The sequence below is a fragment of the Pholis gunnellus genome, assembly GCF_910591455.1.
Source record: "Pholis gunnellus genome assembly, chromosome: 4".
Classification (NCBI taxonomy): domain Eukaryota; kingdom Metazoa; phylum Chordata; class Actinopteri; order Perciformes; family Pholidae; genus Pholis; species Pholis gunnellus.
In genome coordinates this window covers 27,295,323-27,314,779 of record NC_136530.1, presented here as the reverse complement: position 1 = coordinate 27,314,779, position 19,457 = coordinate 27,295,323, and the positions used below count along the sequence as shown (strand labels likewise).

The window sequence follows — 19,457 nt, the reverse complement described above, 5'->3', positions numbered from 1 at the left end:
TCATTTCAAGACTTACTACAAATTTAATTCACAGGTTCACTCATACTCAACTCGCCAATCTTCACATCTTCATCCTCCTAAATTACTGACTAGCAGAGGTCAATTTTCAATAAGGTTCAGGGGAACCAAATTATGGAATGACTTTTCCTACTTAACTAAAAAATGTCTCTCTGTAAAATGTTTCAAAAGGTGCCTAAAAGAACATCTAACTGCGGTCTTGTAACAGTCTTTTATGTATTATTGTTCATGTCTTTCTTGTTTTGGCTGCTACATTACATTTGCAGTTGTTTCACTCATAGGGACTTGTATTGCCATTGCTTATGAGTTACTGCAGGTTTATAATCCTACATCACTGAACAAACACAGGACAATGCTCACTCTCACATCCACACACATGCTCGCACACACTTGACACAATTACATTATTTTTTATCTTATCTTTCATTCTTTCTTCCTTTCTTTCGTTGTAATGTAATGTCTTATTCACACTTTATGTTTGTAATTTTGTAAAATTTTAATATTATATAGGTGGAGGCTTCAAATAAGCCCAGTTGGCTTTCTGCCTCCTCCTGCACTGTGATATTCATTTATCTCTGTTATGATTGTTTGTTTTGAATTTCATTGTTTGAATTGTGCAAATAAATAAATAAATAAATAAAAAAAATAAATAAAAAATAAAAATGTGGAGTGAAATTAAAAATAAAAATAAATTCACTTTGATGGATTTTCTATCCGATATGGTGGAAGATTTAAAAACAACATAACTTCCAGTCACAGATCATCACATGGAATTAACCCCCCCACAATAAAGAATGTCCCAGTCCGTGTTTGACCTCTGACCTCTGGCGCCTGGTCGTCCACGGGGGTGACGGTGATGTTGAAGAGAAGGCCGGAGACGGTGCCACCGTGGTGGTCGCTGACGGAGAAGACGAACTGGACGAACAGCGGCTCCGGGCCGATGTCCTCCACCGGGGGCATGAAGGCCACTTTCATGTGGTGCACTGCATGCTGGGAGAGCAGGGGAAACGCAGTATGTTTACCGTTTTGTCAATATCACATTTCTTCAGATGTATATTATTATCTTCATGAAACTCCTGAATACATACTTCACCCACAAAAATGCCCATTCGCATACTACTCACAGCGTGTTACCATGAATGTGTGTAGTTTTTCTCGCATGCCTCCACAGTTATCCACAACAAGCATGTGAAATAAATGGAGGTCAGATTTAACAACAGCAAAACTATATCAAGTGTACTTCTCTCCACTTACTTCAAGGATTTAATCCTCCTCCATTCACCGGGGAGGCATGCGAGGAAAACTACGTTTTCTTCCCTAACAAAGCCAGCGAGACGTGACAAATAACTCAACGTTAACTTCTCATTTCACACGGGGAACGAACAGATTCGCTGTTTGTTGGACCCACCCCCCCCCCTCCGGCCCGCCCTGTGTGTGTTTCAGCGGTCTTTATACGTCCTCGTTCAAGATCACCTGGACAACGAACGAAAATATTTCGTGGTACATCTACGAATTACGGCGCATTCTTTTTCGTAGTTATTGCTGCGAACGCTGGATGAGACCAGCCTGCACGTGGTGAGTAATGGATACACTAATGGTCGTTTGGTGGGTAAAGTATTCCCTGAAGTAGGAATCGTGCGGCTTGTGTATATCAGGATGCCGTTTATGTATTTCAGACCTGTGTGAAGGACTTTAACACCGGCACCATGTGGTCTCTCTTCATGCTGTTGGCGCTGTCTGTGTAGAACAGACGTCCTGCATCCATCAGCCTAAAATAAAGAAATTAATAAAATGGAGTTTCAGGAATCAGGAGAGTGTGAATCAGACAGATTTAGAGGGGACGGAAGGTTTATGTTCTCGCTTTTGATTAAGCCAGATAAGAAGTCTTTGTGCTAAGCTAGGCTTAACACGTCCTGGACAGCAGAAGCAGTCCTGCCCTTACCCAGGATGCAGTGGGCTGAAGCAGGGCTGCGTGATGACATAGGTCAGGTCCGTGTCTGGATGCTCTCTGTCGGCGAAGTGGAGGTGAGCCTGAGTGACGTAAACCACCTCCGTCTCCTTCACCGTCAGAGAGCGAACGCTGCCGGAGACCTCCGCCGGCAGCTGGTCCTTCACCGGGAAAACGTGGACCACCACCGTCTGGATCCACAGGGAGGAGAAAAGTACTAGTACCACAATGTAAAAATGCTCAAGTGAATAAAAGTACCTCAAAGTTGAACTTAAGTAAATGTACTTAAATACATTGCTTTTTTCTAGTCTATGGTGACTCACATATGTCTGGGAGAGGTTGGGCGGCTGGTGGCTGTCAGACAGTGTGAAGTCGAAGGAGTCCTCAAACTGCTCCTCTCCTGAGTGCTGGTAGTAGATCTGACCCTGGATCAGATCTCTCTGGAGGAAACTGTCCACGGGATCTCCTGCACAACACAAAACACAACGACAATATTTACGACCCAGCAGCTGAATCATGGGATGACGAGCGTCAGCCCGACAAAACCATTTTGAACTTGCCGACCTGCTACAACTGTCAAGGAGATTAAGAAAAAATTACTCTGGATTTGTAATGTTCTATGTTTTTCTTTTATTGTCATTTATAGTTTAGACTGCAAAAAATGAAAAAGACCTCAGGAACCATCCAGATAAAGGAAAGCCACAAACATCTATTATTGAGTCGAGTGGACTTTTATGGTTTATATTTGTGGAGATTATATTTTCCCTTTTTAATTGATTTAATTGCTACCTTGAATGCTTGTCTAACTTTTTGTTTATATATTTGTATTTGTTTGTTAATTAAAGTGCAGTGTGGATAGACTTCCACGGCGTGCTCCGTAATAACTCTCTCTGTGGTTCCGATTTCCTCTCATCACCTCTGCTGTTAGACGCATGTGAGATGTATTAATTAAAGGAAATGAGAACAGTGCATGAGGTTATGTTTTTCCAGTCCAGGATAGCAAGTTTAACTTCTGCACTATTTTGTGTCTTGTATTGTCTTTTTGGTGAGAAGTGTTTTTTTCGTTGTCAATGACTGCTCCACAGTAATTGTTCTGCACGTGACAAAGAATTAAAAAGAAACCAGGCAGTAGATTTTTTTGGTCCTCTGCAAGAATCATTGGCAATATTTAGTTAACATGTCATATGGTAGAAGTTGTTTGAGCGCTTCTCAGTCAGTTTTGTATTTCCAACACCTGAAAGTCCCAAGTTGTGTTGATACCCGAGACTGGATTAACAATTAACAGTATTTCTTTTTCAGGAGTGTGATTTTCAAAATAAAAGAGGGAAGCCATAATTGAAAGAGGCTTTTTCTAAGATCTTACATAATACAGTTTATGCAGTAGATATCTCTCTTTAAGCACAGTGTGATGTTGCTACATAAAGTTAAAACATACATACAATTTCTTAAATATGGCATGTTACAAAAAGAAGTAAAATGAAAAATATGATGTAATGTCATGGTTGAGAACATGATGATGTCTTTTGAGGCCTTTTATTTATAATTTCTAACTACAATCACAACCTTTGACCTTGATAACAAACATTAAACATGTGTTTATTCTTCTATTTCTCAAATGGACCTGAACACGCCCCTCCCTCACCTGTCTCGTGGGTGGAGGTCTTCCGCACCAGCTGCCCCGCCCGGGGGCCGGATGCCACCTGGTAGAGGATGTAGTCCTCGCTGGAGTCCAGGTCGGAGGCCAGCAGCGTGTACTCCTCCAGCCGCACGGCGCCACCCTCCCGCACCTCCACCACCACGTTGTTGATGAGGAACGGCGGCGAGTCATCCTTGGGGAGCACGTTGATGGGGAACCTGTGGCGGATGCTGTGGCGGCCGTCGCTGATGCGGAAGACGACGTGGTCGCGCGTGGTGTCGCTGTCGGAGTGGTGGTAGACCACCACGCCCTCTCGCAGGTCCCGCACGCGGAACATGAACGCCTTCCCGCCTGGGGGAAACAAGAGAGTGCCATCAGACTGTACAGGTGTTTACATCAGGAGGAGGCTGTATAGTTCATGTGAGTAAGTCACATCAGTGGTGGGCCGTCAGGGCCAGCTAAGCCTTCTCTGCTGGCCTAAACAGAATCACAACGTTATAGCTATTTTATAATTTAATAATTTTTCACAAATACACTACATGTATTATAATTTTTTTCCCCATTAGCTTATTTTCTCATTGTTACTCAAAGCTACTTTCATGTCAATTTATGTTGACATTTACATCATCGGATCTAAAGAGGAAATATGTGGACAAATTAAAATGTGAATGATTGAAAAAGAAATCATTCAAAAAATTCACATTTCTGCCTCAAATGTAATCCGTGGAGTCTAAACTAGGCGAGGAGTTGGACTGAACATGAAAAAACTTGTCTGTCCCACATTGAGGGAATGTAGGCCGTGTCCATCTGTCGGCTCTCTGCTGCTTGCTGGCCTCTCTAGCACTGAACATCATGCTAACCGCTAACAGCACAGCATCACATGACTAGCGAACATGTGTTGTCGTCGGAGGACGGCGCTCTGTTGTTTCCAAAGCCAAAGCTTCGCACTTTTGATTCAATTACCGTCCCCGACACATGCGCCACTTTTTTCTTTTTTTCTTTGCCATTGTCACTTGGAAAATAACAAGTTTCTCACAGGCGCCTGAAGGCACCGCGAGGCGCTGGCTGGGGGTGTGCGCTGGTGGGGTAAAACGTGGCGTCCTTCCCGGTGGCCCGCCCCGGTTTGCCAGCATCGGGGGGCTTCCTGTCTCCCTTTCGCGCGTGCCAGAGAGACAGAAGGGCAAGGTCAGCAGACAGATTGAGAGAGACGAGTGGTCGCGAGCCCCGAACCTCATTAGCGACTTTACCGAGGTGGGTGGGGGGGAAAGCGGCTACCGGTCCAAGTGGATGGAAACAACTTGGTAATTGGGCCCAAAGGTGGCGTTGGGCAACAGGCCCATAACGGAGGAAATGGGATGGGAGGCGTGTGTGTGTGTGTAGGTGTGTGTGTGTGTGTGTGCGTGTGTGTGAGCATCAGGACAGGCAGCCATCCATTTGGCTGAAGGCGTTGGACCGAGCCTGCAGTGACTGCCCCCCCCCCCTTCGCATTGCAGCATGGAGGGTCAGCGGAGCTCTCCTCGGAGACACAACTCCACAGGAGGACTGCTTCCTACAGGGATCGTACGTACGTACGTACATGGAAGCGGAGCACAGCCAAACTTTTGTTCCTTCGTAAACAAGAGTCCAAACACGAAAGCAGGTGCTACTGTCCAACATGGGGGAGCTGGCTGGAAACAAGCCTAGTGGGACAAAAGTTTCAACAACCAGCCAACTACTATACTGTCCTGTAAAGTAGGGTTTCTCTGTACAGGTTTGTGATGGTAGTCGGTAAAAAAGACAGAAAGAAAGAGAACTGAGAGTTTAAAGATGACAATATGAGAATCAAGAAACGAAGACAATGAAGAGGCAAGAGAGGGGAAAAAAGACAGAAGAAGAAGAAAGTCATTTAGAGAGGAACTTGTTTGGATTGATTTCTTTAATCCGGTAGAGACCAGTACGAACCGACCCACATGAGGGTTTTCTGACGTGACATTCCCAGTCTGTAGGACATCACCGTTCATCAGTTCATGTCGCTGGTTTCTGAAGGTTTGGTTTAAGCAAATTGAAGTACCTGTTTAAGATTAGAGAAAGAGGTAACCTCTTCTCAGTCTAGTCAGTGGTGGAAGTACCTCTAAATTGTTGTCAAGTACAGTACTTGAGTATTTCTATCTTCTGCTGATTTGTGCTTCTAATCCGCTACATCTCAGAGGGAAATATTGTGATGTGTACTCCATTACAATTATTTGATAGCTTAAGGCCTTGTTCAGGCTTCCAGCTCAAATCTGTCTTTTGGCATTTTATATATTTTATATGTCTGGACAGCCAAAAAAACACATGCAATTTTTTTTGTGCAAGTTAGATCCAAACCACATTTGAGGTGGTTTGAAGTGCGATTCCAGTGGGATTTCTACAGATGCGTGTCAGTCCGGATGCTGCGGACACAGTTTGGGTTGTGGAAGTGCTGAGCAGAATCCATGCTGCTCCTGTCAGAGCGCTATGGAGGACAACGCGGACACATGCCCAAATAAAACCTGACAGCACGAGAGGCCGAACGGGCAACATTAAGACCTCTTATTGTGCCACTGAGCAACTTTTAAAGGAACGAATGAGACGCCGCCTCCAACACTGTATCCAGTTCTCTTCATACATGCATTACTCATACACACAGATGACACGTAACACGCTCCGACTGCATCGGTTTCTGGCGGACGTATCAATTTCTGACTGATTCCCATAAATATTTGAGTGACGTATTATAGAAAACTCTTTTCTGAGTGGCATCAGTAAAACTTTACATTTTTAATATACAATATATTATTTTGTGTGCAAATTGAGTACATTTTGAGTACACTTTTGTACTTTTAGTCCCATTTTGTCTGATCAATAATCACTGGTTGCTGTTAGCAGAGACTTTAGAGTGCAATACAGTTTCATGCACTTCCATGAGAAACCACAGGATTTCACATAATCCCATGCAATAATTATAACCAAAGTTATATATAATATATATAACTATATTATATATATTATATTGTGAAAGCTCACCCCTGTCCTTCGGTCAATACACACACACACACTCGTGGTGTCAGTGAAGTTTAAACGTTAATATAATTAACTTAATTTTTAACCCTAATATCTGTAGACAGTGTAATTGTTTCTTAAGCGGACTTTTACACTTTTTAATTAGAATTCTCTGACCCTTTTGAAAACCTGGAACCTTCTAAAGGGGTCATGAGACGATTAAAGGGCAACAAAGGGACACATTATATCTGCTTTAAAATATTTCTTTAAAATAAATAGTTCTAGGGCCTCTCAATAGGCCTCTCAATATCCTTCAAATGAAAAATTTACTGAGTGAAAAAAAACAAACCACTGTGTAATATGGTTTGTAATGGAAGAAGGAGCAGGAGAAAGTTCACCTTTGAGACTTTGCTCTCATCCAAACTGAATTAAGACACCGAATCAATCTCTAAAATGCAGATATCCTCACTGAAGCCCACTGCAAGGTGCTCTTGCAGGTCACGATAACTCATTGTTTGAGAATGTGTCCATACTAGAGATATTAAAAATGAAATTTGATGAAACGAGCTGGAGAATCAGCTGAAAACAGGCCTCCTCTCCCTCTGAGCTCTCCTTGTTCCTGCGAGTCTAAAGCAGCCATGAAAGGTTAACTCCCTGCCTGAACCCCTCGGGGGGAGCGCCTGCACTCCTGCCCCCCCCCCCCCCCCAGACACACACACACACACACTCCCTTCTTCACTGCCCCCCCCCCCAGCTGGTAGCATGAAAACCTGTTTGGGGACAGTGCATCTGCTCCCTATGCACGGCGGCATGAAATGGCATAAATCCCTCCAATCTGCTCGGTCCAGCTCCCCGTTTCGAGACAAAGAGGCCATGTCCCAGCGCGCTGGACTGGAAGGGACAGACGTGGACGGAGAGGGAGGCGGTGGTAGCAGCCTCCGCCCCCCCCCCCTCCTCCGGCGAAGCGGCCGCGGCCCCATTTTACACCTGATTAGGAAACACATGCAGGGCCACTAGACATATGCTTCCCCAGCCACACCACAGTCCCTGAAGGATGGGCAACACATGGAGGAAAAAGGGCGGAAAAGGCCAGAAGACGTTCTGTGGGAATTCCCAGGGTGGTGGTGTGTATCGGAATACCAGCACGGGATTAGAAGGGCGGAGGTATGGGGACGGAGGATCAAACTGGGGTTCATCCTCAAAGTAATGTGACTCCGTCTGTATACTGCATATGGATAAATGTGCAAATAAGCATTTTACCGCACTCCATCATCCGTCTACACCCAGTTTGGGAGCTGCATCCAATCGTGACTGCGCTGAGGTGATTCATCTTGTTGTCTTGCTTTGATCCAGCTGCTTTTGGGCTTTTGACACATATGTTTCTCATGTCTCAACAGAGGTCGGATTCATACAGACACGAACAACTAAAATATTCACAGGTTAAAGAAATGCAGCTGCTGATGTGGACAGAGAGCCACTACATACTCTATACTAAGGAATTTAAACAAACTAACACATTGTGGTTAATTATAGTGTAGCCACCAGAGGTGGAAGAAATATGTGGATCTTTTACTTAAAACAAAATAGTAACACCACAGTGTAGAAATACTCAGATTTTTACTTTAGAAAATTGTTAATCAGAATCTGTAACGTCAGTAAGTCTTAAGTTCAGACCATAGACTGTATATAAGAAGTGGACGTGGTCAGCGTGATGTCACCTATTGGTTTGTGGACTGATGTTTTGAAGCCTCGAGTTCGGCAATTTGGTCATTGCCATCTTGGATTTTTGCAACCAATGAATGATGGTGACCATATTAGAAATGCGGAGGAGTAACATTGAGATGCTGTATACGTCTCTCTAAACCATCATTTACTAAATGAACATCATGCTGTATTGAAGAAGACTTGAAACTAGAGTTGAGACCATAAACTCATGTTTACAATGTTTACTGAGGTAATAAATCAATAGAGAAGTAGAGTCATTTTCTCATAGACTTCTATACAACCAGAGGAGTCGCCCCCTGATGGTCAGTAGAGAGAATGCAGGTTTGAAGACTTCACTCGGAAGAACCGGAGGTTGCCGCCTTGTTCAGATTGCAGGCAAATTGGATTTGTTTTTCGAATGAGATCTTTCCAGATGGCCCGAACTATCAATTGCAAGTGATCAGATCAGATTTGTGTGTCCAGACATCAGCAACCTATCTGCACGGGTTGCTGTGGTAACAACTTAGGCGTTAGTGACTACGTAGCTACGCTGGTGACACAGATACACAAATGCGGTAAAGAGTAAAGAGCACAATATTCGCCTGAGAGATGTAGTGTTTGACCTCACCTCTGACACTAAGGCGTCCATGGAGAGGCCCGTCCACAGCCACCACATAGACTGCATCAATATTGTCGTTGTCCACTATCTGCAGCTCCTCCCACGTGATTGGTCTGGACTGACCCTCCAGCAGGTCCAAACCTGAGACATCAGAGACAGGAGGACAATGGCATTAAAGTTTAGGTTAAAAAGTAGGTGCTCAGTTTGATGACAGCAAAGGATGTATTTTGGATGAAACAATGTAAAGGGTTTTATGTCAGTGAAGCTTTTGTACCCATGTTCCAGGAGACTCTGGGGGCGTTTGTTTCCGTCGCCCTGATGGAGATGTGGACCACGATGGGTGGGCTGGTCATGTAGGAACTGTCTATAGCCTGGAACTCCACCTTACATAAAATAGATTGACAGAATGGACTGTAAATGTAATATTTGACAATGAAAAAAAATATTTAATGACTGGAAATTCTGCAAACAAATGTTTTGCTGAATGTTTACTTGATTCCTGATGAAAATAAAAAGAGAGACATCCAAATTAATTTATTTGATACAAAAGTCATAAATGTTGATGAGACAAGCCTCTATTTTAAAGAGGTTATTATAATTTTTACTATTTTTTATTCAATTTTGTTGAAATCTCCAATTTTTTAATTTTTCCTGAAAGATCTACCTCTCACTCATATGGAGTTCTTTTTGACGATACACCTCATATATTTAATATTTTAAGTCTTGTCTATTCATTAGCATAATTAGCATAACCTCCAGTACCTCGTAGTTCCTGCGGTGTAATTGGCTGCTGTTGGGCGGCTGGTAGGCCACCTTCATCTCGTGGAGGTCCAGCCATGTGAAGGACGTGACGGGCTTTGTGTGATCGTCCAGGTGGGTGATGTAGCCCTCGGCGGGCGGGGCGGACAGGTTGAAGACCAGCCTCTCCTGCGGCGTCTCGTGGTCCTTGGCATCCAATGAGGCCGTGGTGAGCGGGGTGAGGATGAACTGGTCCACCTCCAGGATGAAGGAGGCCATGAAGGCGGCTTGGGGCGGCTGGTTTTGCATCGCGCCATGGATCAGAACCGGCAACCACACTGACTCTGCCTGTAGGGGCCGGGCAAGGGGACGGGAAGGTGAAGGTCGGTGATAAAGTTGCCACATTTCTTCTAAAGAGCAACTCATGGTTCTGCTTTGAGCCTCATGAGATTTAATTTTCCTTCCTCTAAAATCTCTTTTGGGACACTCGAGTTTACAACTTTGACTTACCTCACATTTAATAAGTCACACACACGACTTGAGACTGGACTCAGACTCAAGATTTGGGACTTGTGAAAAATCTGTAATTCATTTCATTAATGTCTAAACTTCATGTCTCATCTCAGCTATGGCTATCCAGCCAGTATCTTTTTTTGCCATTGTGCCAAATTTCACAACGTTAACAAGCAAGTCTCTCCTCATCCAATCATCGATACACACGACAGACTGCAGGAGGCGAGTGAGGGGATCGAAAGTCGAGCTAGCATAGAAGAAGAAGAAGAGCCGCTACGAGAGGTTCTTTGACGTGAGCCGTTTGCATCTGGTGGGCGGGGCCACAGATGACCGTAAGCTGCAGCAACAACACCGTGTTGAGCACATCACCTAACTTGATTAGACCGGCGTTGGCAGAATATTATGAAAATATGAGTGGGTGTTTGTTTGCTTGCCACAATTGACCCTTTGCTAAGTCCCGCCCTCGAATGTAGACTGGCCAATCGTAGCAGAGCATCGGCCAGCTCCGACCAGGGTCCGACAACTAATCGGCTCTGCTCCATAGATTCTCATGCAATGGTTTCCGGTTTTCTTCATGTTCAGGCTGGTTTAGTGGATTTGGAGCTAGTCATATACGGTGTCGCTAGGTCACTCTTCCACAGTCCAAATATGGTAAGTTCCGTTCCTTGGTTGCAAAAAGCCAAACTCGAGGCTTCATAACTACAGTCTACAAACCAATGGGTGACGTCACAATGACTACGTCCACTTCTTATGTCTATACGTCTTCTTATGTCTACGTCTATGTATCTAAGGTGTCAGGCTCATCCGGTGACCATTACACTGGGTTTGAGGGGCTAGAGGTATGTGTTCATCTACAGTAGATTATAAACTGTAGTTGGAGACCTGGTAACGTTACAGAATGCTCTCTCTCTATATATATATATACAGCGTAGAACCAAAGGATTGCTATATATATATATATAGCAATCCTTTGGTTCTACGCTGTAGCTGTATCTTCAAGCTGTTCTTCAAACTTCCCAATAGAAACAGAAGGTTAGTGTAGGGTTAGCACTAGTGGAATGTCAGCTGAACAAATCGCACTTTAAGCCTCTTCAATTTATCCACTGAGTAGACAGCAGAGAGACTGACTCTATATTTGGAGCCCAACTGCACCTTTGTGGTGTTAATAATGATGGAGGGTCACTGACGCTTTTCTGAAAACAAAATCAAAAGCTCAAGTATTCTCCTCTCATCATGCAACGCTGTGGGGACATGGACTAATTGGAAGTTTGAATCATTTCATTCTTCTTCTTTTAGGGGCAAAACTATTTAAAATGAGTTAATTTTAAAGATTTTGAATTAAAAAAAGTTAGAATTTTTTTATTTTTTATCCCCGTTAAAATAGTTCTTAGTGAAGGAAAGAAGGAAAAACATCAATACAACTGCTGATTCCTAACTTTTCAACGGTGGTGTATGTTTTAACACGACATGTATCACTTAGAAATCAACACATGCTGCCACAACTTTTGCTGTTACACACGGTGGTAGAATAAGCCAATCAGACGTGTTAGAAATGACAGGTCTTTGTTAAAAAACAAAAACACTGTTTATGCGCTAAGAAAGGGACGATTTAACATTTGGGTTCGTTTTTGGTGCATTTTAAACTCCTCCACAACCTCCTGCTCAGCTTCCTTCCACTTCCACAGAGCTGAGAACGTGAAAGTGGGATGTCACCTTTCGACTGCCAATAAACCTCTCAGACGTTAATCTCACCTGGAAAACATCCGACTTGGATAGGACAGAAGCTGCAGTGTATCGCCTTTGTTCAATTCAAGCACTTTTGAGTAGCGTTGCCACTAGTTGTTTTCCCTCCGGCACACTATTTCCTACACTGCGATCAAAAGGGAAGCAAATGTTGCCTGTACCTCCAGCAGAGCCCTGGTGCCCTGCTCCCTCAGCTCCACCCTGATGGGGATGTAGTCGATCTCCGGTGACGGAGGGCTGAGGTGTTGGTACTTCAGACCGGAGCTCAGGAAATCCTGGCAGCTGGTTTTGAGGAAACGAACCTCCTTGGTGTCATGACGACAGGGTTTGTTCCCGGGACAGAGCGCCGCCGTCTCTCTGCCTGATGGAGGACAACAGAAGGGTTGGAGAGGAATCAAGCTGCAGAGACACAGCAGCATCAGATTAAGTTTGTGCATAAATAAATCATCAAATATACGCAAAAGCATCCTTGTTAACATTCAGTATTTTATTTCTAATCATTATTTTATTTATTTTAAATTCTTTCAAATTTGTAGACATTCCCAAATGGATTTTTTTGATTTTTTTCCCCACATTCTATTGGATTCATTTTTTCATGTTTTTGTTTATTTAGCTTTTGTTTAAAATTGTTTATATTTTTCATTGTTTTCATATTCTTTTTTGTTGTTTGTATTTTCTTATATTCTTATTTTCTCTCAGATCATTTGAACATTTCTCAGTTCAGCTTTGTTGTTTTACAATAAAACAATTTATTATTATTATCCCAGAGTTGCTCACATCCATGTATCAATCCAATTTATGTCAGCGATGTAATGTTGTATTGTTTCACAATAATAAAAAAATGTAGGAAATATATTTTGTGGTTTAAAAGCCATTCAATAAGCCAGACCTTGAACCAGTACTGTGACGTACCCTTCCTCTGTGTGGAGTCCTCCTCCCTCACCAGCTGACCCAGAGCCGGGACGCTGGTGTCGGTGGTCATCAGCCTGACTATGCAGACCAGGTCTGCCGTGGTCCGGATGTTCAGGACGGAGCTGTCGATGGCGTTGGATAAACCATAGAACAGTGGGACCACGAGCGGAGCGCTGCCCAGCTCCACCACGCCGGACCCCGAGTCCACCACCCGCACCGGCAGAACCACCGTCTCCACCAGCGTGTCCGAGGACGTGAATCTTCACAGGGACACCACCCAGCGTGTTAAAATAGATTCATTTGGGTTAAGTTTCAATGTATTGTTCCAAACACACTGTTTCTTCACAACATAGTTGAATACACAGCCGGAAAGAGCTGATCTGGCAATTTTAAAAAGTTTGTACAGTTTCTATTTTTTACTCGAGTAAAATAGGAAATAAGCCGATTTTAGCTGCAGATACAAACTTTTCAAGACACTTTTCAAATCTAAAAAAGGCCAAGAGGATGAGTGTTTGATAGATTTTCATGGAAGTATTCCTTTAAAGAAACTGGTGACGATTACATAATACAGATAAGACACATATTTGTAGGGATAAATGTCTTGTAAAACCTCTATTTGCAGTGCAAACTTTTTATCATCTTTTGAAGTACTTTGTCTCGGGTGAGCAAAAACACATTTGCAGTTCTGCATCATTTTTGATTTCTAATACTCAACCTCTTGAACCCTAGCCCTATTTTTAGGCCTCTGCTCGAAAATGTCGAAGGCCGAAGGCCGGATGATGGCACTGATCTCCAGATAGATTTGATTTATCGGGATTCAATTCTTAAAGATTCAGCAACATCAGATAAATACCAATGTTGCAGATTTATATATATGAAAGGGTTTCATGGAAATGACCCCATTGAAACTCAAATATGTAAACAGCTATCATCTATGTTACTTCATGGCTAAAAATAACCTTTATGTTTATTTTTTTAACATCACAATTTACCGAAACATTTAGCTCAAATGGTCTCTGTTCATGAAGAAAAGGCCTCGATCGGAGATCAATCTTGGGATTAAGAATTGATATTGGATAATACAGATGGAACGTAACTTAATGAATCGATATGTTTTCTATTTTTACATGGTTCTATTTAATATTTCTTCATTTTCTATTTGATTTAATTGTTCATTTTATTTAACTTTTGTTGAAATCTATATAATTTCTTCGCATTTCTTTCCATTCTTCTTTTCTTGTCTTTATATTTCTTTTTATATTATTAAATTGTAACTGATTATTTCACTGCATTTTAAAGTATTTCTGTTTATTATGTTTTACTGTAAAACACTTTGCAATTGCGCTAGGCCTTCATACTGTAAATAAAGTTCATCAATATTATTATAAATCAAGAGAATTACTTCATTGCAGTCTTAAAACAGGAAACTTCTTGATGCTTCAAATTATTTTAAACAGATCTGCAGTGTTAAACAAACAAATCTGTGTTTTGGTCAAAAAGCAACAACCTGTAGGGCCTTAATGAAGTCCTACAAATATAGAATGTTTCATTACTTTATTATTTCTGATTATCTCACATGATAATTAAATGAATGAATTGTTTAAATGAAACCTAGTTTTACTTGCATTACTACTGCTAGTAGAACTGCTTCTAATGCTAACGGTTGCTAACTGACCTGTAGACTCTCAGCATCACTGAGTCCTCGTCCAGCAGAGGACTGCCGTCGTGGACGTATTTCACCTCGTCCTCTAGGAAGCTGCAGTCAAACACCTGCAAACCCCACAGAACCAAACACCAGTAAAACCACTGGACTGGTTCAGTTCACGTGTAACTGTAGAACTACAGCAGGCGTGTCCTCACCTGCGGGGTCAGCCTCCCCACCCTCTGAGTGACGGGTTCGTTCATCACCACCTCCACCTTACAGTCTGCAGTGGGGCCGACGCTGATCTTCAGCTCCCTCTCCGTGACGAACACCGACCGACCCCTCGCGACCTCCACACCCGAGTTCACCGCCACCAGACTCCCGCCGCAGACGGACGTCGTCGCCGCCGCCGCCAGCAGCAGCAGCAGCAGCAGCGCAGCACTGACAGCAGCCATGTTGGATCAGGGAGGTCCTCTTGTTGCACAGGTTTGCGTGGGAGTTGTGTTCTGGAGCAAAGCGAGTCGATGGAGGACGAAGGCGTATTTCAATCAGTCTGCTGCGACCCGCATCCTCTTCTTCCTTTGTATAGTGTCACTGGAACCTGCAGAGGAGAGTTTAAATGAACGTGATTGAGAAATAACAATTACAATTCAGACTATCTCCACTACTTCTTACACAAGAGGGAAACAGTTCAGTGTCTTTTGATTCATCTTATATCTGTTCCCCAACAGTACATGTTGCATTTATCCACTCTGGAAAGCAATTCTCAGTTTTAGCTTTGTGCTGCCAAAATGGGGGGAAAATTATATAATTATGAATTTAGCCAGTTTACTGTAAGTTCAGAATGCTGCGTTGTGTTTTCAGAAACCAATGAGACAGTGAGTTCCAATTTGAGTAACAGATCCATGAATCTGTAAGTTTATCGGGGACTTAAACACTGCAATTATTTTCTCTTTTTTCTCTTTTATCTGAACGTTTGACCATATGTGTTGTTACATCGTCGATTAAGCATAGTGCGTTCAGAACTTCACTCCACTTGGAGACAGAAAACACTGACGTTTCATCACCTTTTAAAGTAGTTTTGTTAGCAAACAGCTGCCTACAGATACACCCAGCAGAAACAGGGAAGCATGATCGACACACCTGATGAACTTATGATAAATAGTCGCTCTCTTTTTAGCAGGTAGTGTCATTACAGCTTGTTCGATGAAAATGCTGAGACTGAACCAGACAGGAAATAAAAAGGACAAAATAAAACTAGGAGTTGAAATGCTCCGTAGAGCTGCAGAGATGTGGAAACACTTCCCCCCTTTCACTTCTCATATTTCAGTCACTTTTAATATTAAAAAAACAACTATTGTTTTGTGGAGCTTGAAGTTAAAACAAAATGAGGCAATTCCAATTTTAGAATTTGATCCATTGAAAAGCTAAGAAACACAGCTGTAAACCTGACCCTTGACCTCTTCCAGCACACACACTTCTCGCCTCAACACTGAATCCGGTGATACTTACAACTCAAACTCCTGAACAGCTCCGAACCTTCTCTGACATCATCATCTACCCCTTAAAACTCTTTCTTGCTATAAAAGGATGAGCTGCAGCTCTGAATCCCCACGACTGCCCATAGCCAACACCAAAAACCTCTCGCAGTCCTCCAAACCCATAAAGAAAAAAATCCCAGCATGCAACTGGCCAGCCCGGCTTCTTCACCCCCCCGTGCGCTGCTTCACACTCCCAGCCGGAAAACGCTTTCACCCTCCATTTCACTTCAAAACTAAGGCCCACTGCAGGAAACAAGGGGTTAATCTGCGTGACCCGCAGAGGTGCTGGAAATGGCATGGGACCGGGGTGGAGCGGGGGAGGACGGCAAGGGGGAGGCGGGGGTGTTTTCAGGATCAAAGCAGGGCACCAACTGGAGCTGGCGTGTCACTTCCCATCCAGCCTGACGAGCGCCGCTTCATTAGTTTGAGGTTTTCAGCTGGATGTGTGTCTGTGTGTGTGTGTGTGTGTGTGTGTGTGTGTGTGTGTGTGTGTGTGTGTGTGTGTGTGTGTGTGTGTGTGTGTGTGTGTGTGTGTGTGTGTGTGTGTGTGTGACTGCAGCTCTGTGTAGCTTTGTGAACGTGCTGTTGAGGACTCAGTTTTGCCTTGGATTTGGGATTCAAACCAGTGCCTGTACCTCTCTGCATGTCTTGCACTGTGGCGAGTAATTGATGTATTCTATAAACTGTATGCAGTGTTGAATTGTAACTTGTAAGTTAATGTAATTGTAACGTAAATGTACACTTACTCAGGTACTTGAAGCTACTACGAGGTACATTCATTTTGGGTTGATTTCAGCAATAAAAGCAGTTGTGTTTCCGAGCCCCAGGGTCCCTTTAGAAAACCTTTCATTTTACTGCAGCAGGGTCTGACAGTCAGCCCAGCACAGTCCTGGTTCTGGTTTTCCCGTGCCTCATATCCCTTCAGCGGGCCCAGCAATACGGCCTGGGTTTTCAGTGGTGTGGTGTCAATGTTGGCTTTTAGCGGGGTTAGGCGGAGCAGCGAACAAAGCTTTTAACCTGCACAGCTTTTCTAGCCTTTACGACACTCGTTCAGCAGTTCAGGAAACACACCGACCAATTGCATGCGATTGCAATCGAATGTGTGTATTCAAAAATGCATCGTGAGTCGAGTGTGATTTACACACAGAGACGGGGCGACACAGAGCAGTGGGAGAAGTAAGTGAGTTGGAGAAGCAATTTCACATGGTGTGCTCTAAAAAGAGAAAAGTGGAGCTTTTAACAAAGACTGGACGGACTCTTATTTGTTCATTCTTCCTGCTGGCGCTACAAAACCACTCTGTTTCATATGTTCAGATAACGTGGCCATTATTGAAAGTGCCAATGGGAAACGCCACTATGAGACCAAACATACATCTTTTGAGCTATCATACCCACCCCAGTCTGAACTGAGGGCAAGATGTTAAGATGTGTAGAGATTGTTTATTATAAAGTTGACTGAGACCGTATGATGTGAAATGGATTTTACGAAAGAGAAGAAAAAAGTTTTTCAAAAGTTCTTTTTTGTGTATTTTATTTTTAGACGGAGCCCTTATTTTACTTGAAATGAGAGAAAAACATTTATTTATGTATTTCTATGTATTCTATATAATCCATCCAGTTAAATGTGAAAACTGAGAATAATAATTGATGTGTACTTTCTTTTTGATTTGACAGTTGTTGACTACACAGAGACGTTGTTGCTACTACAAGGCTTCTTGAATATATATACTGTATATATATGGTGCTAAATAGCGCAAGTTAGATATTATTGTAATGTTCCGGACCTTTGCACGAGGAGATTTTATCAATCTGGACCTTTTGGAATTTTAATTGAATGCCCCTGATATCGAGGCATCAGGATTACTCACTATCGACAGGATTCGATATCATTGAATCCTGATTACTATTATCAGGATAAATATAATAATAATATGATAATGATAATCATAATATTATCCGGATAATCATCAGGATTACTCACTATCGACTGACTATCGGCTATTAAATAAAGGCCGGGACACAGTCTTCATGTGGGGTATGGTATATGCGCAGTCTAACTTGTGCTGGCTCTGCTCAGGTAAATTGCAAACGGACTACTATTTTTATCACGCCTCTCTAGGCTTCCGACCGCTTTACACTTCATGTCATCATTCACCCGTTCACCCAATTCATACACATGCTACCATGCAAGGTGCCCTCATTGTGGACTGGAGGGGCTGGGGATCTAACCGCTGATCTTCCAATTGAAAGAATGGATGGCTGCTGATATACAACAGGACTCTACAATGGAAAGCATTTTTTAAGGTATTTTATTAAATGCCTTCATAACGATTACAGCATTATAATTTTCAACTATAAAGTATAGGTGACTATGAAACCCTCCCCGAGGACCCTTTAGTGAAACGAATAAATCATCCTAATGTTATGATCTACGTTTGTTAGTTGGCTGGTCGGTCCACCATATTGGTCCAGACATTTACCTCAACAACTATTTGACGCCAAGCGTCTAATCACTTGCAAATAATAGTTTGGGCCGTCTGTAAAGATCTCATTTGAAAAACAAATCGGATTTGCCTGCAGTTTGAACAAGGCGGCAACCTCCGAATGAACCGATGCGGAAGTGTCTTAACACTGCATTCTCTCTAGTGACCAGCAGGGGGCGACTCCTCTGGTTGTATAGAAGTCTATGAGAAAATGACTCTACTTCTCTCTTGATTTATTACCTCAGTAAACATTGTAAACATGAGTTTATGGTCTCAATCTCTAGTTTCAAGTCTTCTTCAATACAGCATGATGTTCATTTAGTGAATGATGGTCCATTTAGAGTCACACAGACCATAAAGCAGAGTATGCTTTAGGGCGGGGCTTACTGTGACTGGTCACTGCCGCTACCAGAGCCGTATATGGTGTCTCTATGTCACTCCTCTGCATTCAGAGCCAAAGACGACAGTATTGAGAGACACGTTTTTGGTTTTGATCTAAACATGAGATTGGTGAGATTAATTTCTAATAATGTAAAGCATTGGGTTTGTTTCCGACGGCCATGTTTTTGATGTTTTTTATTTTAAACAGTAGATTTACTGGCATGAACTAGAACGTAAGATCCAGATAGTTCAAAAAGCGTCGTGGTTGACGAATTGCCATGCAATTTTCTTCAGTTATCATGATCCCCGGAGGATAAATCCCTTTGATTTTTGTGAACCTGTCTTTTCCGCTTAGCATTTAGTACAGGCTCACTGAGCTGCTAGCATGGGAGTTAGATTCTTGCACAATTTGGGTGTTGTTTAACGCCCAGTTAAGGTTCTTTAGTTTGTGACAGTACGTTTGGTCGTAGCCTAGCACAATGGACAAAGCCTTTGTAGAATAAAGAGTCAACAGAAGTTCTTAAACAGATTAAAACAAAGACATTTCTCTACTTACATCCCTGCTGTCACTCCAAGAGA

The 19,457-nt window shown here is 42.8% G+C and overlaps 1 protein-coding gene across 1 annotated transcript in view; it reads right to left on the bottom strand.

Annotated features, from left to right (window-relative positions):
• Positions 1-14,928, bottom strand: part of frem1b (Fras1 related extracellular matrix 1b) — a gene marked incomplete at its 5' end in the record, with an annotated part of 53,409 nt that extends 38,481 nt beyond the window's left edge. Inside the window, 12 exons of the mRNA XM_079157288.1 lie at positions 841-1,008; positions 1,697-1,787; positions 1,961-2,157; positions 2,290-2,432; positions 3,609-3,953; positions 8,935-9,066; positions 9,200-9,308; positions 9,688-10,011; positions 12,081-12,280; positions 12,832-13,091; positions 14,507-14,601; positions 14,692-14,928. Coding sequence (XP_079013414.1) covers positions 841-1,008; positions 1,697-1,787; positions 1,961-2,157; positions 2,290-2,432; positions 3,609-3,953; positions 8,935-9,066; positions 9,200-9,308; positions 9,688-10,011; positions 12,081-12,280; positions 12,832-13,091; positions 14,507-14,601; positions 14,692-14,928 — 2,301 coding nt within the window. The remainder of the gene's footprint in view (positions 1-840; positions 1,009-1,696; positions 1,788-1,960; positions 2,158-2,289; positions 2,433-3,608; positions 3,954-8,934; positions 9,067-9,199; positions 9,309-9,687; positions 10,012-12,080; positions 12,281-12,831; positions 13,092-14,506; positions 14,602-14,691) is intronic.
• Positions 14,929-19,457: the final 4,529 nt, after the last annotated feature.